Below are 23,128 nucleotides of genomic sequence, written 5' to 3'. Positions count from 1 at the left end.
CAGTGCTGTGGTTTGAACACGGCTGCTGCGTTAACAGGGGCTGGTCTAGCTCCGAAGGTGGGGAATACGTAAGGAGAGCAATCATAGCCCACAGTGCAGGGGAAGCGGGGTGCACTCTGCCTCAAACCCCCGCGATGCCTCCGGCTCCGTAAGGGATAAAACACTTCCCTGGTAGCTGGGTTGCTCCTGGGGGAGGCTGCTGCTGTCGGTACGTAGAGGAGGGTGTCCTTTAGCAGCAGGGCGAGGCCGAAGGTCTCAGAATAGCAGCGGTTTGGCCGCAGCAGCGCTCAGAGCTCTGAACGGTGCCAGCCTGGGGGCATGGAAAGCTTCGGGGGTTACAGCTCGAGCACGACGTGGCGGCCCCCGGAGCAGCGCAGGGCACAAACCCAAGGCCTTTTTGCAGAGCTTTGCCCTTTTATTTGCGTCCTTCTATTCTCGAACCTCCCTAATTAAAAGCGAGACAAAACCCAGCCTCTTAACGACGTGTTCTGAGGGCCGGGCGGCCGCGGCCCCTCCCTGCCTCCGGCCCCCGAACAAGCGCGGCTTTATGCGGTTATCGGCACAAATGAGAGGTCCTGCAAAGCCGCCGATACCGCGGCACCGCCGCCCGCAGCCGGCGGGGGGACGTGGGGCTGCGGGCGCGCCTGTGCCAGCAGAGCAGCCCCGTTCCGGGGAGCGCCGGTTTGGGGCATTGCCGGGGGGCTGCTCTCCCCCTTTTTGGGGCAAAATCCCCCCAAAACGGTTAAAGTGTTCCTTAATGATGGTTTTACCGATGCTCGGGGGGGTGGGCCCGTTGAGTGAGCGACCCCTCCCCGCGGAAAAGGGGCGTGTCTCTGCCAGGCCCCGCCCCCTGTGTGCGCTCCGGTGCGGCTGCCATTGGCTGAGAGGGCTGTGACGTCTGCGGACTGCGGTTGTTCCGCGGGGCTCCGTTTGCGTCGCCTTAAAGGGGCCGCGCTCGCGGCAGCCCCGGCAGCGGCGCCGGCCCCGCTGCACCGCACTTGGCACCCGCCGGTGCCCGGCCCCAGCAGCGGCCGAGGGGCTGCGGCCGCCTCCGCACCCGCCGGCACCGGGGCGGGTCCGACCCGGTAAGGAGGCTCCGGGGTTCATTGGTGCGAGGCGGCACCGGGGCGGCCGCTGCCGGTACCGGGAGGCGCCGACCTGGCGGGAGGCTCCGAGGAGCCGTGCCCCGGGTGTGGGCTCCGGGAGGTGCCGATCCCGCAGCGCCCTGCGGGGAGCGGGCGGACGGTGCCGGTACCGGCGGGTCCCTGCGCTGGTCGGGACAGCCGGTACCGATCGTGCCATGAGTCCGCCCCGTCGCGGCTGTCACCGGTACCGGAGCGCCCGAGGAGAGGCCGAGCGTGAGCGGGGCCGGGGCGCGCCGGTGCCTGCACCGGAGCTGCCGCCGCTGTCACTCGGGGCTGGCACCGGCGCCGGTGCCCTGAAGGGCGCGAGGCCGCGGGATGCGCGCTCCCGGCGGCGGCTCCGGCACCGCAGCGGGGAATCCGGTTTCGAACTCCCCCAGCCCGGCACCCGCAGCGGTTTTGGGGTGAAAACCGCGTGTTTCGGGGTTGTTGGGGGCAGCGCAGAGGGCGCCGGGGGCTGCGGTGACGCTGCGGGTCGGGAGCAGCCACCGTAAACCCGGGGTGCCCGGGACCAAGTCCGCGTTCCCGGGGGGCTGGGGTGGAGCAGGAGCCGCGGTGGCACCGGGCAGGGCTGGCGGAGACCCCTCCCCGGGCAGGAGAACTTTATCCTCTTGGCCTGCCCTTAATACTGCTCTGGGAGGTGGGCACATGCGTTTGCCAAAGGTCAGTGGTGAAATTGAGGTGAAAAACGTTAAAATCGGGCAAAAGCCGGGTCTGGCGGGTGAGAAAATCCAGCCCCGGGGCTGTGCCTGCGGCTGGGAAGTGCCCCCCGTGCCCCCTCCGCAATTCCCGGCTCCAGGATCGGGCGCTGATCCCCGTGCGCACGGCGGAGGGCGGGGGTGCAGCTCCGCACCGCTCCTCTGCGCGCAGCTTGTCCTGCCCTGAACCCTCCCCGGGCTTGAGGCTGCGGAGATAACAGGGGTGGGGAGCGCTGCGGGGCCCGCTGGGGACGGGAGGATCCCGGGGAGGCTGGGGGGAAAGCTCAGGGGGTGAGGGATAAACCAGGCTGGGAAGTGGCCCCGGGGCTGAGCCCAGCAGCTCCTTGCTGTTACCCAGCGGGTTTTGCTCCTCACCCGGAACTCGCTTGGATCCTTTTCTGTTTGATGGGATTAAGGAGCAAATCCCCCTCTTCTGCTCTGTTCCAACATCCAGGCTTTGCATAATGGTCGGAAGCGCGGCCGCTTTTCCCTTGGCTTGGAGGGAGTCCCTGCGTTGTGGACGCTGGACGGACGCGTTCCCGGGAAGCAGGCGCCGGGTGAGTCATCTCCGTGCAGAAATAGCTCTGCTGGGAGCAGTGGCACGGTCCCCATGGGATTCACTTCTCCCCGCTCCGGATGGAGCCGGCTGCGCCAGCCCACGGCGCTGCCGGTGCGCCCGTTGGCAGGGATTGGAGGCACGGAGGGCTGGGAGCTTCCCTGTCCTGCATGGGGCAGAGCCGGGGGCTGAGGTCCCACCGCTCGTCCTCAGTGAGCACTGATTTATTATTAAGTCACTCCCAATGCTGGGATCTCCCTTTTCTGTATCCTAAGGGGAAAACAGCACATACGGGAAGGGCAGCGTTTGCCCCGCAGCCCCCAGAGGCTGGTGGTAAATCCCACCCCGGGTCTTCATTCCTTAAATAACTCTGGTTTAGGTTTTAGTGTCTCCCTTGCATAAAAGCAATGCACGTTTGGATGCAGTGAATTGAGGGCAGAAAGCAGAAGGCAGCTCTTGCAGGAGCGTGGTGGGATGCTCTGGTCTCCTGTGGGTGGGTGGGAGCAGCATTGTCCAAGCAGACTTCATGGATTATCATTTTCCTTAGAAATCCCACAGAAAACGCCCCAGGGGCCCCCTTCCTCCCCACTAACTCCCAAAGGGAAGCTGAATCCAGCAGGCTCCATGCAGCTGCACTGGGACACCGGGGCAAGGAGCCCCATGCAGCAACTGGGAGCAGTTGGATTTATCCCTGCTGGGGCTCACGATGCTTTAGAAAGAGCAAAGGAGCCCTGGGGAGCTGCAGGGCCCTGTGCTGAGGCTGGGGATGGGCTCACCAAGGAGGGAGCCAGGAGAGACCAAACTGGTTTTGCTCCAGCTTCTGACGTAGAACCATGGAACCCCGGCCTGGTTTGGGTTGAAGGGACCTCAGTGCTCATCCTGCACGGGCAGGGGCATCTTCCACTGGAGCAAAATGCAAGGACCTTGGGTCCAGAAGAGCTTTCCCAATGCAGGTCCCCGTTGTCCCTTCGTGTGCCCACAGTGGTGCCCACAGGATCAGTGAGCCCATTCCCTGCAGCACAAAGTCTCCTCCTTAAGGCTTCGACCCAAGTTCTTTTCTCACCGCTGGCAGCTCTTTAGGGCCTAAAAAGAGACCAAAAGGACAATTCCTCTTTCACATTTGGTCTTTTTCTGTTCCTCTTGCTTCGGACCTGCAATTTGTGGTGGCTGATCCCACGCCCAGGCTAAATGGAGCATTCCTTGGCTTCAGATGATGCCTGCAAACACCCCTTGGCTTCTGATGGGGGCTTCTACGAAGCAGTGCCTGGTGTCTGGTTGGGAGGCTCCCCAGGACCAAGGTTTCCAGCTGGGCTCTCACTGCGGTTGTGGTTTGTGCTTCCAGCACAGTCCTGGACCGCGCTGGTGCCCAAAATAGGTTGGTGCTGGGCTCCTGTCCAGCCCAGTCCCCACAGAGCACCTCGGGCTGCGAACCCCGTCCTGCTGCCGCGCGCTGACGCCCAAATCACTGCAGCCCTCCCAGCCCGGCTGCGCCGCGCTGCTGGCACCCAGTTGAAGTCGGCCCTGTCCCGGTGGGTGATTGCGCTGCCCGCTCCGTTCCGGGAGGATGCCTCCATTGAGAAACCCATCCCAGACTATTCCTGCTGGGAAAAAACGCAGGGCACCACTGGAGCAGGGCGCGTGTTGCTGGGGTTTACGGCTGAGCCGCTCTGCTGCCTGCTTCACGGGCAGCAAAGCCCGGGCGCTCGAGGGAATTAGGAGGGCTCAAAAGCATTAAAGGGGCTCTGCAGAGGCTCCTTTAATTCCTCCATTCCCGGCACAAAAGGTCCCGAGTTTGGGAATTGGCTGCAGGACCCGGCTGTGCCATTTGGTGCCAGACCCATTGACACCCCCCTGTTGGTGCTTTGCAGGCAGAGGAGCCCTGAGCGCTGCCTTCAGCGAGCCGCTGCCCGCAGAGTGATGCTCCTACCATGAAAAGGTGCTGTGAGGGCGTGGGGCTGCCATGCCTCTTTAAGGTCAGTGCCATTCGCACCCGCATCGGCCCCTCTCACCAGCAGGAATTGGGTCCCCATCCTGCAGGTCTCCGGTCGGGATCATGGGAGCAGCAGGAGGTGCTGCAGGGGCCATGGTGCCTTTAGGCTCCGTGCCTGCTTTGGGGGTTAGAGCGGGGCAGGAGGAAGCTCCGAGTTATCCCAGGCTTTGTGGTGCCTACAGAACCCAATGTGGGGGGGAAGCTGTGCCCGGGTGATGGAGCAGGAATCAACTTACGAAGTGTTTTCCTGTTGGGAAGAGCCAGACTGGTCCTGCAGGGACACAAACCCCTTTTTGGGATACCCCTTTGGGATAAACCCATCCCCAAGGTGTCCCTGGGAGGACGGATGCGGCGCTTGCTCGGCCCGGTGACCCCTTGACTGCAGGAACGGGATTAACGCTGACAAAATGAGCTCTTTATCGGCAGGATAAAGGCCTTAGGGCTGGGGCGAGGGATGCCAGCAGGGATTAGCCCCCCCCCCCCCGGAGCCTCGCTGGGCTCAGCTGCAGGGGATGAGGTGGCCGAGGAGCATGGCAGGGCTGGCAGCCTCTTGCTGCTGCGGTGCCACCGTGGCTGTGCCAAGCGCCTCGCGCTAACGGCGGGCGTCCTCCTGCACCCGCAGGGTGTTGGCATGGCCGGTCCCCGGCCCCCCAGGTTCCTCCTCGTCTTTGACTTCGACGAGACCATCGTCAACGAGAACAGCGACGACTCCATCGTGCGCGCGGCGCCGGGGCAGGCGCTCCCGGACCACATCCGGCAGACCTTCCGCGAGGGCTCCTACAACGAGTACATGCAGCGGGTCCTGGCCTACCTGGGGGACCAGGGCGTCAAGATGGGCGCCTTCAAGACCGTGTACGAGAGCATCCCGCTGTCCCCCGGCGTGCCGGAGCTCTTCCAGTTCCTCTCCAAGCAGCACGAGCTCTTCGAGGTCATCCTCATCTCCGACGCCAACATGTTCGGCATCGAATGCGCCCTGAAGGCAGCCGGGTTCTACTCCCTCTTCCGCAAGGTCTTCAGCAACCCGGCCAGCTTCGACAAGAGGGGGTACCTCACCCTGGGGCCCTACCACAGCCACAAGTGCCTTGACTGCCCGGCCAACATGTGCAAGCGCAAGATCCTGACGGAATACCTGGCCGAGAGAGCCCAGGAGGAGGTGGAGTTCGAGAGGGTTTTCTACGTCGGAGATGGTGCCAACGACTTCTGCCCTGCCGCCGCGTTGACTGCCGCGGACGTGGCCTTCCCAAGGAAGGGCTTCCCCATGCACCGGATGACCCAGGAGATGGAGAAGAAGCAGCCGGGAGCCTTCCAGGCCACCGTTGTCCCTTGGGAATCAGCTGCGGAGGTCGCCCGCTACCTGCAGGAGCTCCTCAAGAAGTGCTGATGGCTCGGAAGGGACCCGGGTGCTGGCAGAGGAGAAGCCTGGGGGGGGGGTCACGCTGTGGAACCCCCCCAATCGGCACCGCTCACTTGGCCCCGCTCCTGGGCTCTTTTCCTGCCCTCCCGCTCCAGCTCCTTCCTCCCCGCTGATACAAGCACTTTCTCCAGGTCCCCCTTCCCCTGCCCCATGGAGGTGAAGCCTTCTCTATGCACTCGGACGCTTGCCCCTGGGTGTTTGCCAACACTAAAGGTGATCTCGGGGGGGGGGGGCTTGGTTTTCTTCCCTTCCCCTTTTGACTTCACAAGAGCAATTCCCAAAGGACCAGGCTGGGTCCTCCCCACGGCTGGGCCCTGCACGTGCTTCCTCGCGCCTTCATCCTCCTCAGCCGCCCAGCCGGGCCACGAGCTGCCTGCTGCTGCCTTCATCCCGATGCCCGAGGGCTCTCTGCCTCCTCACGAGGCCACTGGGAATGGAACCCTGCTCCTGAGCCTGGCGATGGGGTCGTCGTCCCCTGGGGCTTGATTCCCCAAACACCCCTGACACGAGGAGCAGGAAGCCTTTGGGAAGGTGGTACCTTGGAAAACGCCTCCTCCAGCCCATCCCCAGGGCACTGAGGAGGAGCTGCCCTTGCCTTCCACTGCCACCCTCTGCATCCGCTGCCAGGGCAGGTTCCTCCTCATCCCGCGCCATCACCGGTCACCTCCCTGCATCCGCTGCTTCAAACCAGCCCCCTTGTGCCCTGGGGATGAGTTTCCCTCCTGCCCTGGTTGAGAGGTGCTGAGCCCCCCCCCGGGGGGTCTGGTGCTGAGCCCTTCCCTGGCACCAGGCCCCCCGTCCCCTGCAGTATTAATCGCCCCTTCCAATCGCACGCTGCAGAGGGGTCCTTCAGTCCTTGCTGCTCTCTGGTGTTGGCTTCTCCCGGATTTCTCCACAGCCTTAATGGCCCCTGGGGGTGGCGGAAACCCCTCCAAAGCATAGGAACCCCGGCACAGGCCTGAGCGGTGATAACCAAAGCAGCCCCGAGTTGTTCCTCCTCTTCCTTCATTCCCCCCCGCTCCTCTGTTCTTCCTCCTCTGGACCCTGCTCAACTGTGTGGAACTTAAAGCCATGGAATTAAAGAAATGCATATCTATGTATACGGATACAGAGCTATATATTGCAGAGACACAAGGGGTTTGTATCCAGGGCATAAACCTGGGAGTGGAACAGCTCCGTACGTGTTTGCTTCCCTTCCTTGGGCCGGTGAAAGGGAGGGATGGTGATGGAGGGGGAGCAGCAGCGTGGGGCCAGGCTGCAAGTGATGCTCTGCAGGAGGGAGCCCCTCGGGTACCCCTTTGGTGGAGGACTGGGCCCTGGCTCATCCCTTTCTGCATCTCAACAGGCGCTGGCACAGGGTGCCCAGAGGAGCTGTGGCTGCCCCATCCCTGGCAGTGCAAGGCCAGGTTGGACACAGCGGCTTGGAGCAAGCTGCTCCAGTGGAAGGGGTCCCTGCCCATGGCAGGGTTGGGGCTGGAGGAGCTTTGAGGTCCCTTCCAACACAAACCAGTTCTGTGGCTCAAGCTGATGGGGAACGGGCAGCAGGTTCCTGGGGCTGGGAGCACCGCAGGATCCGTCCGTGGGGACCAACATTTCCACCCCTGTGCTAAACCTCCCCAGTCCCAGCAGCAACCAATGCCGCTGCCATCGAACACACAGCGAAAGCGTGGGGATGCTCTGGGTGCTGAGCAAAGCCAGATTCCGAGGCGAAGCGCAGCAGGAGCTGATCCAGGCGGGGATGATTCCTGGTGGGAGTGCAGGGGGCTCACAAGGGCTCCACGTAATTGCCAGGGAAGAATCCCACTTCCTGGCCCATGACACCCTCGCACCAGCCGTCTGAGTGGCGCCGGGTGACGAAGAGGAGGGCGCCGGGCTGGAAGGAGAGCTCATTGTCCTGCTGCTGCGTGTAGGGGTACAGGGCCACCACTGTGAGAGGAGGGAGGGAAGGGCCATGGAGCCACCGCGGCGCTGCTCCGGGTTCACTCCAGCCCCAGGGCAGCGCCGGGCCCTGGGTGCTGTGATTTGGGCCCAACCAAGAGCACCCTGGCAGAGATCAGGGATGGGGGGGATCCGCGGCACCTTTCTCCACGTAGCTCTGCGGGGCCCAGGGGGGGTCCTCTGCAAGGGGGGGGGGTGGTGGGGCCACGTCCTCGAAGTCAGGCAGAGCTGGAGGTGACGGCGGCGGCAGCTCGAGGTCATCGGGGGCTGCAGTGGGGATGAGGGGCTCCATGGGGGAGCGCCCCGTGTGCCCATGACCCCCCTGGGACGGGCACCCCCGGGCTCACCTGGGGGCAGGGTCTCCAGCGGGAGCAGCTCCGGGTGCCCGGGGAGCGGTGCTGGTGCTGGGACGGCAGCGGCGGGCACTGGGCACGGTCCTGGCAGCGGTGGCGGTGGAGGGGGGGGGATGACGCTTTCCCCGGGGGCCCCGCTGGAGCTGGGGGGCAGCAGTGGCGGTGTCAGGGTGAGGCCGGGCTGGGGCCAGCTTTGCCCCCCCCTCATTGCACAGAGACCCTCGGCCCAGGCCCGGGTGGGTGTCACTCACTGGCACGGGGGGGCCTGATGTGCGTGCAGACCCCTTCGCCACCCTGTGCCCCAGCCCTCCCCATCCCGGACCCTCCCCAAGAGGCTGGGTTTGCTCTAGAGACCAGCCCTGCCCAGAGCAGCGGATCCCCAAACCCCCCTCTGCAGCTGATGGGCAGCGGCCGCCCTGGGCTCTCCTGACACCCCCCCTCCCCAGGCCCTCCCAGCCTCCCCGCAGCACCGGTACCCGATGGAGAGGAGCGAGGAGGAGGAGGAGGCCGCGGGGATCTTGTCCTCGGGAACCACGGGCGGCCGCACGGGCTCGGGGACGCGGCCGCTTCTCCTGCGGGCAGAGCAGGCGCTGAGCCCCAGCCCGGCCGCTGGGACGGGGACGGACCCCAGTGCCCCCAACCCCGCTCCCGTCCCCCCGACGAGGCTCACCCCAGGGTCCCCGTGCGCGCCAGGGTTCCGGTGCGGGAGAGCTGCGTGCTGCGGTCCTGCGGGAGCAGCGGGGTGACGGCAGCGGGGCCGTGCCCCCCGTGCACGGGGAGCGGCACCCCCGGCCCTGCGCTGGGTCCCCCATGGGAGCCGCGGGGCGGAGGGAGCCGAGAGGCCCCACGGCGGCTCCGTGGGGACCGAACCCCCCCCCCCCCGGCCCCCAGCGCCTTCCTGTGCCCGTGGTTTCGGGGCTGGGAAGGGCCCGGCGCGGGAGCGAGCGCAGCTTTGCTGAGCGCTGGGGGCCGCGCTTCCCCTGCGCCCCCCTCCCTGCCTGGGACCACCGAGCCCCAATGGGATGAATGGGGGGGGGACGGGCAGGGCCCCACTGAGCCGCTGCGAACCCATCAGTGCCACGCTGGGCACAGCCCCGGGCTCACCTTTACGCCGTGGCCGATGGCGTCCAGGACGCTGAAGTTGAGGGGTCTCCTGCAGTAGGGCTCCGGGCAGCGCGGGCCGGGGGGGGCCACGACCCTCTGGCAGGCCGGGAACCTCCTGCTGACGGTCAAAGAGCCGATCTCCCGGCGGGAAACCTTCTCCTTGTGCATCTCCACCCGCTGCGGAGACGCCGCCGTCACCTCTGCCCCGTGCCGGGTCCTCCCCACCTCCCTTCCCACCCCATCTGCCAGGGAGGGGTTGCGGGGACCGAGCCCGAGCCCCGCAGCCCCCAGGGCAGATCCCGTTCTGCTCCGTCAGAAGCGATGCCCTTGGTGCCAGCACAGCGGATCGGGCCCTTCCTAAAGCGAGGAGCGGGGCAGGGGCAGGTGTGAGGCTCAGGCACCCAAAGCCGTTTTCCTGTTGCTCCCAGTGCGATGCTGGGGTCTCCTCCCGTGGCTGGAAAAGCTCCAGGCGACTTCCAAGTGCCAGGAAGAGGGCGGGTGGTGACGGGAATCCACACCGGTGTCCCCAGGCTCCGGGAGGACAAAGCCAGCCCCCAGCGAGGGCAGAGCCAGGCCAAGGCTCCGAGCCCCATCGCTTCACTTCAGAGGTTGCCCAGGCAGTTCCCATAGGATCCAGTGGGATTTGTGAGTGCCCAGACCAGAGACCAATGACCCAGCCCCAGATGGACTCAGCCCCCCTGACACGTTGCGGGACCACCAAGGACATGGTCCCGCATCTCCACTGCCAGGTGATGCTGCAGGCGGGGGTGAGGGGCTCTGCATGACTTGGGGGGGGTCTTTGTCCCCTCTGAGCTGCCCAAACCCCCCCTTTCCGACAGCCCCCAGCACCGACGGGTCCAACCTGGGCCACGCAGTTGATGTCGGCCTCCACCTTGCGCAGCTCGGCCGCCCGCAGGTCCAGCAGCCGCAGGAAGGCGCTGGCCAAGCTGCTCACCTGGTAGCTGACGCTGGCCAGGGACTGCGCGCTCAGCGCCATCGTCTCCTCCAGCGCCTGCCGCTGGTCGCTCGCCTGCAAGGGGGGGGCACAGGGGGTGGGACGGGCCCGGGGACCTCCACGTGGAGCCCACAAGGTCCCTTCCTTCTGCTTTCCAAATGCATCGAACTTCCCCCGGCCTCCCCAGCACCAGGGATCCGCTGGTGCCTCCCCGCGATGCTGCTGCTTTGGTACCGCTCCCTTGGGGACAGCCCCAGGCGCCACCAGCACCATGGGGATGGCGGCTCAGAACCCCCGTTAGAATGGGCTGGGGTGGAAGGGGCCTTAAAGCCCATCCAGCTCCAACGCCTGCCACGGGCAGGGACCCCTTCCACTGGAGCAGCTTGCTCCAAGCCCCTGTGTCCAACCTGGCCTTGAGCACTGCCAGGGATGGGGCAGCCACAGCTCCTCCGGGTCTCACCACGCTTCCCCTTCAGCTCCACTCCGGTAACTCCAACCCCTCGGGAGCAGCCGCAGGGTCTGCCTTGAGCCTGTTTCACCCCAAAGGTCCCCATCCTTCCCGCAGAGGGGGCCAGGAAGGAGGGGGGATGCTGGCGGTGGCAGCGCTTCACGCGTGCTCTGTGCGCACAAGCACCCGGTTCACCTCCACGCTGCCAAGAGGCACCCCCAGCCCCCTGGGGCCAGCGGGGTTGGTGTCACAGGGGGATGGTTCCCTTCATCCCAGACCCACTCTGGGAGCTGAGCACAAAACCCTCTACGGAGCAAGAGGGGAAACGGAGGCACAAGAGACCCCCAGGCAGCAGCGCCATGCGCTGGGTAAGGGTCGCTCGGGTTCCATCCGCAGCGGCAGAGCCTTCCCCTCACCGCCCGGAGACCACCGAGCCCTCCGGTGCCGCCGGCACCACCCCAGCGCCAGCCCCCGGGCTCACCCGGCCCCTCACCTGCACGTAGTTGCTCTCGCAGTACTCGGCCACCCTTTGGAGGTTGCAGTGGTGCTGGCGCAGCACCTCCTGCCCCGACGGGATGCGCCGCTGCAGCTGCTCCAGCTCCGCCATGGTGCGGGCTCTGCGCCCACTTCCTCCCCAGCGCCCTGCTTTGAAGCTCGCGGCCGCGCTGACGCAGGGGCCCGAGGGGCACCCCCGGGGCCTGGGGCCCACCCCGGCCCCGTCACATGGCAGAGAGCTGGGGAGGAAGCCTCAGCCCCACGAGGGACGTGCGGGGCTCACGGCAGCGGCAAAGGTCGTGAGTCCCGGACCCAAACCCACCCTGACCCCCGGGTCCGTGCGCTGCTGCTGCGGGGCTCAGCCAGGCAGGGCCATGCCCCCCCCGTCCGCCCCCACCAGCCAGGCAGGAGACGCAGCCAAAGCCCCCGCTCAGCACCACGCCAGGCCCGCGGGGATGTGCCGAGTGCCCCCAGTGAAGCCCCCGGTGAAGCGCCCGGCGCAGGGAGCCCTTTGCTGCCCGCAGCTCTGGTCCCTGGGAGAGGCCGGGCAGGAAATTCCCACTTCCCCGGTGCTTGGAGATCCCTCTCCTCCCGCAGGTGCTTCCTTGGGGCCTCCCCTGCTCTGTCCTCAGCCCCAGCGCCTCTGCACCCGCCAGACAGGAGCAAAGCCCATGTCAGGGCTCGGCCCTTCCTGAGCCTGCGGCCCCACCAGCACAGGGAGCAGGGAAATGATGAATTTCCTCCGGCTCCTCACACCCTGGAGGACCCAGAGCTGCTCCCGGCCCCCAGCGAGGCCCCCTGGCCCCGGCTCCTCTCCTCTTCCTCCCCTTCTCAACTCAGGGAAAGCTGCTCCCATTCCCTGTGCCCCAGGCAGCGCAGGAGGCCCCATCCCTGGCAGTGCTCAAGGCCAGGTTGGACACAGGGGCTTGGAGCAAGCTGCTCCAGTGGAAGGGGTCCCTGCCCGTGGCAGGGGCTGGAGCTGGAGGAGCTTTAGGGCTCCTTCAACCCAAACCAGGCTGGGATTCTGGGATTCTATGGCAAAGACACCCATGGCAGGGGTTCAAAGGCTGCTTCCTCCTCCATCCTCACCCTCCCCGCAGCCCCACCACTGATTACCCTGGGCTTTGAGGCTAATGCCCAACACCTGACCAGCTTATTCTCCTGAGTCTATTATCAGCTTAAGGACCAAAGACATCTGCTCCCCAGCACCCTCCCGCAGAGCTGAAGGAGTCCTCAAGCCTGGAGCAGGAGAGCAAGACCGCAGCCAACGGCATCTCCCCTTGGATGGGTCTCTGAGCATCTCCACTGCTGAGAGGGGCAGCCCCTCATCCCCAGAGGTGAGTGACTCTGCTCCCCCAGGCACACATCGCATTGTGGGGTCCCCCCGGTTTAGGTCAGCAGCACGGCTCTGCCGTGGCTCTTGCTTATGCTCTGCTACGTGCCCCTCCTGGGGCATGGATGGGGAGAGGAGCGGCCATGAGCAGCCACACAAAGCCAACAGGGTCTGGGACACACCGGGTTTAAAGCCCAGTTCTAAGATGGGAACAGATCCCAGGCCAGGGCAGCTTGTGCAGGGATCTCACACAGCCCTTGGGTGGGCTCTTCCAAACCCCATGGCCCCAAAATCTTCCAGGAGCAGCCAGCAACGCCTCTGGATGCAAACAGGCAAGTTCAGAGCAAGGAAGGGGCCATACTCAGCATTATCTGGGGGGGAAGCATGGACCAGGAAGGTCTGGTTTGAAACCTGGCATCCAGGTTCTCTTACGAGGCTCCTGCTCTGACAGCCCAAAGGCTGCAGCCTTTTTCCAGGCTCAGCCTCACTCAAGCACTCACCTCAAGGCTTGGGGAAACCTCTGCGGTAGCAAAGAGCTCTTCAGAACCCAGGCTGGGTCCTCCTCTGCTGCCCTCCAACTGCATCAGTCACCCTGTGCCTGCTGAGGCCAGGCAATGGCAATCTGGTTACAGCAGACGATACGAGAAGGGCTTTGAAAGGTGCCTCCTGCCTTTAAAACCTTACGAAGGTTTTCCTTTAGCATCAGCCCAGCTCTCCCCGTGGGAGGAGCTGAGACATCAGAGGTGTTTGCAATACCAGTGGGGCTGAAGCAGTGGTCCTGATGTGCCTTAGGAGAAGCCCAGCTCTACCCTAATGAGCCGTTTCCTCGTGCTTACAGGGCAGAATGGCTCAGGACATGACAGAGAAGGAGCTGCTGAAGATGGAGCTGGATCAGCTGAAGAAGGAGGTGAAGAACGAGAGGCAGATGGTGAGTCCTGAACCAAAACACAACGGGGCCGTTCCCTGACTGTGCTGCAAGGGAAAAGAGCCACAACCCCTGCAATTGAGGCAGCAGCACGGGCACTCACACCTCCCCTCAAGGCAAACAGCCCCCACTGGGCTTAGCCCTGTGTCCTCACACCCCAAGAGGTGCCCCAGCACCGGGGGGATGCTCCCGAGGACACCCCACGCTGGGTGGGATGCTCATGGGCACGGTTCCCCTCTCCTGCCAGCACAACTGGGTGTGCAGGCAGCTCTGCCATGAGGATTTGATCCCGTAACTCCCATGGAATGTCTCCTTCCTTGGCAGATCTCCAAGACAGGCAAAGAGCTCAAGGAGTACATCGAGTCCATGGCAGGAGAGGACCCGCTGCTGAAAGGAGTCCCCGAGGACAAGAACCCCTTTAAGGAGAAGGGTGGCTGCACAATAAGCTGACCCCGCTGCTGCTGTCACCGCTGGGCACAGGGATGCTCCCATGTGCAAGCCAAGACTGTCCAATCCTGCTTTCCCTGTAGTCTGCCCTCGGCATGGGGGAGGCCAGAACCCAAGCGTAGTGCACCTAAGGGCCAGCAAAAGCAGCAAACCAAAGAAGAACCCCCCCCATTACCCCACTGGCACGGAGATGAGGTTCAGCAGCCAGCACGGCGCCGGCCCTCGTGCTCCCAGAGCTCAGCTGCACCCGGCTGCCTGCAGGCAAAACTTCTGCATTGGGAACAGGCAGCAGCACCCTGGGCTCGACCGAAACCACGGAGCTGGGTTCAAGCAGCCCAGGCCCGGAGCTGAGCCCCGCTTGCTGCAGCAGAACCGTGCCCAAGTCAGTTCCTCTCCGTGCATCAGGCACAGGAGGGGTGATTCCCACTGCTCCGAGGTCAAACCCCACCGCTCACTCTCGCTTCCTCCCCTGGAAACCCCCCGGCAGCCATCGGAACGCAAGGCCGGGTCCTGCCTGCACACATGGGGCTCTGAGCACTGCCCCTGCTTCCCACTGCTCCCTGCTGCTGCCACCACCGGCCCCCGAGAGGGGCAGAGGGGCTGCAGGGCCCCATCGCACCGTGGCCCAGCCGCGATGGGGAGGACTTGGAGCAGGCTGGGTGCAGCAGCTCCTTGGAGCAAGCAGGGCAGGACCCGGCGAGCCCTAAGGCAGCAGTGCCAGGCTCGGATCCCCCTGCTCCCAAGCGCAAATCTCATCCCCTGCTTCATAGAAATAAGCCAGCTTCTGTGTTCGGGAGGGTGATGCTTTGGGGAAGTTTTGGGGCTGTTTGGGGTTTTCTTTTCCTCGTCCATCACAGCTGCGTGCGCTCTTTGGGGAAAACACTCCAAAACTTGCCCAATCTTATTATTTCAGCTCTTTTTATTTGCAGTTCCTTTGATTTCTGAGGGCCCCTCAGGTCCTGTCCCACTTCTGCCTCACGCCAGCCCACCTCTGACAGCACCGCCGCCCTCAGAGCCCAGACCCGCTCAGCTCCACACATCCCGCGGCAGATTCAGACCCAGCAAAGACAAAGGCTGCGAGCTCAGGGCAGGAGCAAAGCTCTTTCATCCGCTGCTCGGGAAGGGGTGGTGGTGCAGCCGGTACCTGTTGGGATGGGTGCGGGTGGACCGCGGTGCTGAGGCTCCAGGAGCACATGGAGATGAGCCTGGCCCCCAGCTCAGTGCTGTGCTTGAAGGGAAACTGGTGTCAACCCCACTTGGAGCAGCGTTTTCCTGCCTGCTGGGCCACGGCCTGCGCCCATCCGGGGCCAACCCTGCTCAGCACCGCCTACGGGACCCCTTCAGCCCCAGTAACGCCCCAGGATGGGGGCTCCCTTGTGGGGACTGACACAGGGAAGAGGCTTTTCCTCCCCACCGCTCCCTGCGGCAGCTCCGGCACGCACCTACCTCCCTAGCCAAAACCGACCGAAGCGAGGTGGTTTTGTTCCTTCCTGCAGGCGCTAAATAAACCCGACAGCTCCACCGCGGCCTCTCTTTCCTGCGGCGGCACGGGGCAGGGGGGGAGAGCGGCTCCACCGGGCCCCGCGGAGCGCCAGAGCGGCGCTGCCTGGGCTGCAGGGCCGATAACCGGGACGCGGCCGGGTCTCCTGCGGGGACTGACCCGTTAATCGACGTTAAACGGCTGGAAACGTGCGTCAGAGCCGCTAAGCCGCTGCTGAAGGGATTCGGGACGCTTCCGCCCCCAACGGCGGCTTACGGCCGGGCCGAGGCCCCTCACTACGTGCAACCCAGACCCGCACCCACCGAGCTCCTGCGCACTAATGCGGCGTAGCTCCACCGACAGCGGGGGGGAGGCGGGGCGGAGGGCGCTTTCAGCCAATAGCAGCGCGGAGAGTGGGAGTGACAGCCCGCAAAGCCAATCAGCGCTCAGAGCTAGGCAAGCGCGCCCCGCCCTCAGCACCAGCCCGCCTCTCCTGCGCATGCGCAGTCAAGAAGCGGCTCCCCCGCACAAAATGGAGCCCGACGGGTGCCGGGGGTGGGTTGGGTGCCCCCGGTTGTCTCCCGTTTGCCGGCCCGCCCCTGCCCGCTTCACGTCCGCCTCCGTTGCGTTACCGGAACGGCGGCGGAGAGAGGCAAAAAGAACGCGAGGTCCCACCGAGATTTGAACTCGGATCGCTGGATTCAAAGTCCAGAGTGCTAACCATTACACCATGGGACCGCTGCGTAGCGTGGGTATCGCTGCGCTCTCACTGTACCCCGGTGCCCGACGCCGCCGGGATGCTCGCTCCCGTTATCCCGTTCTTGCGGCGATGGGATTTTGCTTCCTATCCCTGCCTTCTCGCTCCGGTACCGGCAGCGCCCGTTCCCCGCAGCGGGCAGCCCCCGGACCCCTCCGGGCGGCTCAAGGGCACCGAGAGCGACCGACCGGTCGCTCTCGGTGCCCTTGAGCCACCCGGGAGGGGTCCGGAGGCTGCTGCACATCCAGGACGCAGCCTCACCCCCCCTCCCATCACCTCCGGGGTAGGAAATGATCTCAATTAGTCCTTAAAACCCCGTTAAATCACGATATCGGCCCCTTTATGGGTGCTACCGGCACCGAGGACAGTTTGGAGCATCCTCTGGGATGCTTCCGAGCTTCACCGCTGCCGCCTGCACTCAGTCGTCATCATTTGCACCGTTTATTTGGGTTTTCCTCTATTTCTCCTTTATTTTTCCTCTATTCCCGCTTTATTTCCTCTTTATCATTTTTTTCCTATTCCCCCCTCTTCCTCTCCATTTCCTTCTTTATCAATTTTTCCCTATTCCCCCCCATTTCCCCTTTAATTCTCTACTTTTCTTCCATTTCCCTGTTTTCCCCTTTATTTCTTGATTTTTCCTCCATTTCCCTACTATTTCTCCTTCATGTCCTCTATTTCTCCATTTTCCCCTCCATTTCCCACTTTATTTTCCTCCATTCCCCCTTAATTTCTCCTTTCCTCCCCATTCCCCCTTTATTTCTCTATTTTCCTCCATTTCCCCCTTTATTTTCCTATTTCCCTCCATTCATTTCCTCTTTGTCCTCCATCCCCCCTTTATATCTCTATTTTTCCTCTAGCCTTCCTTTATTCCTCTAGTTCCTATTTCCTCCCGTAATCCTCTATTCCTTCCTCTATCCCCCCCTTTATTTCCCCTTCTCCATCCCCTACCCCCGTACAAACGCACACAAACACGTTGTGGAGGGGTTTTTTTTTTGCTCATTTGTCTTTCTTTCCTCTTTATTTCTCAATGAAACAGTGGAGTGAAGCGGTTGGTGGCAAAAAAAGAAACCAAACCAAGGAGTAAAAACAACCTCGCTGGAAGAGCAACGGAGCCCACGTCCATCCAAAACCCCAACTCCACATCCAAGCCAACAAACTGCCTCACGCGAGGGGCCAAGGCAAGAACACGGATGAGAAGAGGAAAAGAGGAGAGGGAAGGGGAGAAAAGAAATCAGCTGAAAAGAGGAAAAACCAATTCTCAACACAGGAAAGCACAATCGAGCTTCGGAATAGCCTCAAGTTGCACTGGGGCAGCTGCCAGGAGGAGCAGCACCCTTGGGTGCACCCGGCTGCTGGATGAGGAATGGGTGCTCCCAGTGATGCAGAGTGATGCAGCACTCCCAGTTCAGCTCCATCCCCGCCTCACGCTGCCACCAACCCCACCAAGCCACTGGAAAGAGAAGGAAAACCATCCCATCGCCTGCGATTCCAACAGCAAAAGCCAGGCTTGGACCGGGCTGGGGAAGCGGGCAGGATGGAAGCGCACTGCTATGGAAGTACTGCTATGGAAGAAGGAAATAGCCACGTTCTAAAGGAAAAAAGGAGGTCATGGAAGATTGAGCATTCAAAAGAACATCAGTCACAACCCAACATTTTGGACTGCTGAGGTCTGGAGCTTTTACAACTAACGACCACTTTCAAGTGAAAAAGAAAGCCCATAAATTCTATTCTTAAAGAACATTTTTCTTTGGAAAAAGAGAGTAGTTTTTTCTTTTTTTTTTTTTTTTTTTTTTTTGCTTTTTACTTTTTTTCCCCTAAACTACAGCCTGTGGAGTTGCCACTACCTAGGTTTCCATCTATTGTCGCTAAGAGGTAGATAAAACAAAAATGAATTGGTTATATATAAGGTCGTGCCCCCCAGGTTTGATGGGAGGTGAAGCTGAGGGGCTCCATGGGCACCGGCCCCTTGGGGCTCTCAGGAATAGCTCAGGCTCCCTCTGGAGCCACCCTAAAATCAATTGGGCCGCAGGAGGTGGCAGTGGCACGGGGGGGGGCATGGGTTTGGGACAAGTTTTCCTCCTGAAGGAATTTGATCCCAAGATGAATCCAGATGCGCTTTGAATGGACCAACGGGATTAACTGCTGGGTAGCGAGCACTCACACCGAGTACAGCCACGTGAAGGATCACTTTCTGCCCTGATTCCAGTCAATCCTAATGATTTTCCAGGATGATCTGCCAACAGCGATGGGAGAGCCTGGCAAGCCCAGTGCCATTCCCTGCCTTCCGTCCTGCCGGAGCCATGCTCCAGATCAGCCCTTCCCCACTCCAAAACATCAGCAAACTCTTTCCCATTGGATTTGGTGCTGCTTTACCAAGCCCATTTCCCAAACTGGTCCAAAACCAAATGGCTTCAGTCCTGTTGTACATTCTGACTCCTGGGGCTGAAATTATTAACTAAATTGGGGGGTTTGAAAGCAAAAATAATCCCTTTCGGTGTCAGCTCATGCTGATCTGCAGCACCCGAATGCTTTCCACAGTTCATAACCCACTGCTCTGCCACATGAGTGGGGACAGGCTGCTGCTGTGGGCCAGCAGAGCATCCCACTGCCATAGTCCAGCAGAGCATCCCGCTGCCGTGGGCCAGCAGAGCATCCCACCACCACCAATCGGAGGTGTTCAGACAACTAAGGAATCCTGTAATGCACAGTAAAGCAGCAGGGATCAACCTCACACCCAAGTCAACCCAGGGTTGACTTTTCAAGGGGGCCAACTCAGCCACGGCTCCACCCCACCACATCCCAGCATCCTGCAGAGCCTTCCTCATCCGCTCTCCTCTTCCACCACGCAGCTCTCCCCACCAGCCAGGACACCAAAACCACCTCCCCACCAGCCAGGAGGGTCTCTGCTGAGCTCGGGGGTGCTGGAGGCCAGATCCTGCCACAGGGGCAATGAGGGACCCCCCGTCCATCCCTCAGGGCCTCCCATCAGCTCTGAGGTAGTTTGCACGTGTGTGTTCCCCAGCTCGCAGCACCTGCACGGTCTCCATACTGAAACTCCTGATTCCAGAGCCTTGGGCTGGTTTTGCTCCGCTCTGCACCTCCTCCCCCATCACCACCGAGTTAACAAAAAGACATGAAATTCAAACCAGAACACAAACAAAACAAGGAAAAAGCTGATTCAACCCAACGGGGACGCAGCTCTCTCCTGCCCAACACAAAGCCACCATCGGGCATCCCAAATCCATTCTAGCCTTGAGTAGTTACTGCCAAGCACCAGATACCGGGCCCATGGCCATCTGCCTCCAACCAGCACATCAAAGCCTCCTGAGCTCAAGCACTACTAATTCCCACTGCTCCCAGAGCAAATCCATAGCCAAATCCAGCCCTTTGACTGGGAAAGACTTGGCACGGCACAGCCCGAGCCCAGCGCATTAGGAGGATGCTGAAATACGTCCGTGCCCTCGGGAGCATACACATTTCACAGGATCACACCGATTCCATCCAAATGAAACCAAAAAGAGCTACAATAGAAAATAAAAGGAATTAAAAACGACCAAAAGAAAACCAAAAGCAGAAAGAAAAAAAAAAAACCAACCTCATAACCTAAATTCTCCCCAAACAAGAAAGTTCCGAACCTATCAAAGCCTATGTTGTGTGGAGGCAGGCGCAGGGAGGGAAGACCTACACCAGTAAGAACTTCACTTAAAGAAGCCTTCAGCTGCCTTAGAGCGCGTCTGTGTTTCTGATCTTGGTTTTTCCAGAGCCCAGAAACCATTCCCAACAGCAGGAGCTTCGCAAAGGTTTTCCTCGCTGGCACTGATTCACTGTCTGACTTTCACTCCTTGCTCCCACTCGTTCTGCACTAATGCAACGAAACCAAGCCCCAAACCTAAGGCCCAGGAAACAGAAAACGAAGCTTTCAGGCAGTTTCTTTCCAATATTTACAATGGATTTTCCTCTAAGTGTGACTCCATCAAACCCTTCCCTATGCATCAGCCAGGTCAGGCTGCATGGTCCAGGCAGCGCTGCCAAGCCCAAGGATGCTCTTAACGCCTAAGAAAGCATTTAGAGCTTGGAAGAGAAGAACCATTGCATTTGGGGATTCTCGTGTTCCTTTCCCTCTGTCACCAGCTGCACAGCAAAAGAAGCCTCGAAGAGCATTAAAATGAGGTGAACCCCTAAATCCAAGTCTCTCCATCATGTGGTGGCGGCTCGCTCCAGCGATGCTTTGCGCAGGACACAGCACCAGAAGCACCAAGTGCTTCCAAGACATAAACTGGCCTATCCGCACACCAGCCCTATGAGGTAGGAGAGCAGCATCACCCCCAGGGGGGAAACTGAGGCACAGAGAAGCACTTGGTTTCCTTTTCAACCCTGTTCCCAACCCTGCCCAGAGGCTCCCTACGTCCACTTAAAAGCTCTGCATCCTCCTTCCCCCACGGAGAAGGATGTTTCAAGACCCCCCCATGCACCCCCAAGGGCTGGGGCTGCTCCTTGCTCATGGGGAAGAAAAATAATTGCAGTGTAAAATAAGGTTAAAACCAGATTATTTCTGCTGCGATAAAAACGAGGCAGGGAGGAGCCGCCGGCGCCGCTCACCGCTCCATGGGGAAATTCCCCCTCAATTACCTTATTCCCGAACACAGCACCTAAAGGAGCTGCCGTGGGGCCAGGGATCCTTCCTGCTTGCTTTTGGGGTTCACTCCCATTATTTTTTCCCTGCTTATTCGCTCCATACATGATCCAGGGCTCGCTCGAGTCTCCTGCCACCCATCTCATCCAGCTGCGCCAGGGATCCTGGTTTATCCCGCTTTTGCTCTTCCCAGCTCAGCTTGGCTCCAGAGAAAGATGGGAGAAGCTTGGAAGCATCTTCCTTACTGCAAATCACTTTATATATATAAATAATTTCCCTAAGGAAAACAAAGAGATCCCCCTTGAAATAAGCACCAATCACTCCTACATTACAGCACCGGGACCAGCTTGGGGCTGGGAAAAGCATCCAAGGTTTCCCTGAATCATCAGATTTTAGGTCATCTTCTCACTGCAACAACCAGATCGACAGGACTGGGGGTGCTCAGGAGTGGGATTTGGGGTGTTTCCATGGGCTTTTGTGATTATTTTCCTTATCAATGATACAGCTTGAAGCAGTTACCCGAAACGCTTGCTGCTGGAAAGACAATTCTCATCCCGAAGTCTGAATACACTGGTCTGTGCAAGGCTGGAATTACAGGGAAAAGGAAAAAAAAAAAAAAAAAGGAAGTAGAGAGCCACAGGTTTCGAGCAATAAACCCGTCTTTCCCAGGAGAAATGCCAGGTTTCCTAAAAACCAGAGAAACCAATGAGGAAAACCCCATGGAAGCCCCTCTCCCATCACATCAAGGGGCAGGAGCTGCTGCCAGGGTGCTGCCAAACCTGAATTTTGCTCTTCTGAGCCCAAACTTCTGGGGAAACCCAGTAAAGAAAAGGGTCAGCGCTTCCCTACTGGAGCTGGGCTGATCCCACGCTCCGCTCCCACCCCAAACCTGTCAATGGGAGAGGTGCGGGTGCTGGGATGAGGACGGCAGCACTTGATCCATTATAAACCCTTTATACTTAACCCCCATTCAAGCAAGGGCCATTTACTTGCAGGTGAAAACCAGCAAGATGGGACTTTAAAAACCCAATAAACCAACCCTGGGAATCTTTTAGAGCAGGCAGAGAAGTTCAGGCCCAGCGGTCCCCAGGATCGGATCCATCTTTCCTCTCCTCTATGCATCCATATTAAAAACGTGGCTCCCGTTCTTTTATATTAATTTTTCCTCACTTTTTTTTTTTCCTTTTTTTTTTTTCTTTTCCTTTTTTAAAATCATTTAATCCTCGGTAAAACGGAGGCAAATCTCTGTCAAATACTTAACAGCATCATAGTGGAGAAGATGGTTTCGACGCTGCCTCCGTGGCAACCCAGGAGGCTGAGTCGGTTGGGTTCTGGGATATATATATAAAGATATATAAATATATAGATATATATATATGGCTTCCAAGTGTTTGTATAAAAATTGCCTGAGCTGGTGTGGTTTCGATACCAGCAAACCCCTTGTACCCCACTTTGCATAGTCAATGCTGCCTAGGAGTCCATCCTTGCATCCCGGGAGTGGAAGAGTTCTGATCCCAAAGCTCTTTCGTACTTTGATTTCGCGCTGGAGTTGGCTTGAGAAAAGGCCTTTTGCAGGCAGTGGCAGGTTTTTGGTGGGTTTTTCTCACTGGAATTCATTCCCAAAAAAAAGAAAAAAAAAGGAAAAAAAAAAAGGAAAAAAAAAAAAAGGAAGAAAAAAGAAAGAAATTCAGTTTTTTCCAATCGAAAAAGAGTTGGTGGCTGTGATTTATCCAAGGTCTCGAAGAGTCGCGACATGTGACAGCCCTTGTGTCGTGCCGACATTCCCGACATGGCGTGAAAAGGCCAGAAACGTAACGAAGAAGCTGCTGCCATCTTTTCCACTATGAAATTCCTGGCGTTCTCCATAGAGAGCTCATCCCACCTGGGTTTACCTGCACGGAACTCCTGGCTCAGAAGAAATTCTCCAACTTCTCTGTTTTTCATTAAAAAAATAAAATATTCAAGACTATTCACGACTTTTATATAAAATATCAGCAAGCCCCAAAGAAAAAAACTCAAGAAAAAAAAAAAAACCCAAAAAAAAAAAAAAAAACACAAAACACCAAAAACATCCATTGCTGAGGTAACGTCAGACCTTGAGGTAGCTTTTTTTTTTTTGCTTTTATCTTCTTTTTTTTCTTTTTTTTTTCCTCTTTTTTGTCTTTTCTCTTCTTTTCCTTTCCCCGTGTCGACGGCGGCGGCGGCGTTGTCCTCTCGCTGCTCAAACACACAGCAAGACCTGGCCTGCCCCCCCCTCCCCACACCTCCCTCTTGTTGCAATGGTTGCAAGGACAGGACCTGCTGCCACCTTCCCTTCTCAATGGAACCCCCCCTGTTTTCCTGGCCCGCTGTGTCTCAAGCTGGGCTTGGATTTGGAGGAGGAGCCCAGGAAAACGGCGGCTGGAGCGGGAAGGCCGGGCTCCACTTGGGAAAAGGATTGCTTCAAAGCACCAGCTTGGG

General features: G+C 60.2%; 3 protein-coding genes and 1 non-coding gene across 14 annotated transcripts; 2 read left to right on the top strand and 2 right to left on the bottom strand.

Annotated features, from left to right (window-relative positions):
* The first annotated feature begins 949 nt into the window (after nucleotides 1-949).
* Nucleotides 950-6,900, top strand: PHOSPHO1 (phosphoethanolamine/phosphocholine phosphatase 1). Its single transcript, XM_065699328.1, has 4 exons — nucleotides 950-1,085; nucleotides 2,295-2,397; nucleotides 4,265-4,369; nucleotides 5,009-6,900. Exons 3-4 carry the CDS (start codon nucleotides 4,325-4,327, stop codon nucleotides 5,765-5,767), a joined length of 804 nt encoding a protein of 267 aa, XP_065555400.1. The 5' UTR covers nucleotides 950-1,085; nucleotides 2,295-2,397; nucleotides 4,265-4,324; the 3' UTR covers nucleotides 5,768-6,900.
* On the bottom strand, nucleotides 6,901-15,627 carry ABI3 (ABI family member 3). Of its 10 annotated transcripts, XM_065699312.1 has the most exons (8): nucleotides 11,092-11,446; nucleotides 10,058-10,225; nucleotides 9,196-9,372; nucleotides 8,762-8,817; nucleotides 8,568-8,663; nucleotides 8,086-8,234; nucleotides 7,880-8,005; nucleotides 6,901-7,726 (listed from the first exon to the last, which is right to left on the bottom strand). In XM_065699312.1, the coding sequence occupies exons 1-8, from the start codon at nucleotides 11,203-11,205 to the stop codon at nucleotides 7,566-7,568; spliced, it is 1,047 nt and encodes a 348-aa protein (XP_065555384.1). In that variant the 5' UTR covers nucleotides 11,206-11,446; the 3' UTR covers nucleotides 6,901-7,565. The 10 variants fall into 10 exon arrangements, with proteins under 10 accessions (XP_065555384.1, XP_065555382.1, XP_065555383.1 ...); XM_065699310.1 differs by lacking the exon at nucleotides 11,092-11,446 and having other exon boundaries at nucleotides 10,058-10,502; XM_065699311.1 differs by lacking the exon at nucleotides 11,092-11,446 and having other exon boundaries at nucleotides 7,880-7,966; nucleotides 10,058-10,502.
* On the top strand, nucleotides 10,769-15,319 carry GNGT2 (G protein subunit gamma transducin 2). Of its 2 annotated transcripts, XM_065699325.1 has the most exons (4): nucleotides 10,769-11,389; nucleotides 12,300-12,430; nucleotides 13,265-13,354; nucleotides 13,676-15,319. In XM_065699325.1, exons 3-4 carry the CDS (start codon nucleotides 13,271-13,273, stop codon nucleotides 13,799-13,801), a joined length of 210 nt encoding a protein of 69 aa, XP_065555397.1. In that variant the 5' UTR covers nucleotides 10,769-11,389; nucleotides 12,300-12,430; nucleotides 13,265-13,270; the 3' UTR covers nucleotides 13,802-15,319. The 2 variants fall into 2 exon arrangements, with proteins under 2 accessions (XP_065555397.1, XP_065555398.1); XM_065699326.1 differs by lacking the exons at nucleotides 10,769-11,389; nucleotides 12,300-12,430 and adding an exon at nucleotides 13,027-13,085.
* A 317-nt stretch (nucleotides 15,628-15,944) lies between the features above and the next one.
* On the bottom strand, nucleotides 15,945-16,016 carry TRNAQ-UUG (transfer RNA glutamine (anticodon UUG)). Its single transcript has one exon. It is a non-coding gene; the product is annotated as a tRNA-Gln (tRNA).
* Between the last annotated feature and the right edge of the window lie 7,112 nt (nucleotides 16,017-23,128).

This window comes from Lathamus discolor, chromosome 20 (genome assembly GCF_037157495.1).
Source record: "Lathamus discolor isolate bLatDis1 chromosome 20, bLatDis1.hap1, whole genome shotgun sequence".
Taxonomy (NCBI): Eukaryota; Metazoa; Chordata; class Aves; order Psittaciformes; family Psittacidae; genus Lathamus; species Lathamus discolor.
The sequence above is the reverse complement of the archived record's forward strand: the minus strand, read 5'-3'. Positions and strand labels throughout refer to the sequence as shown.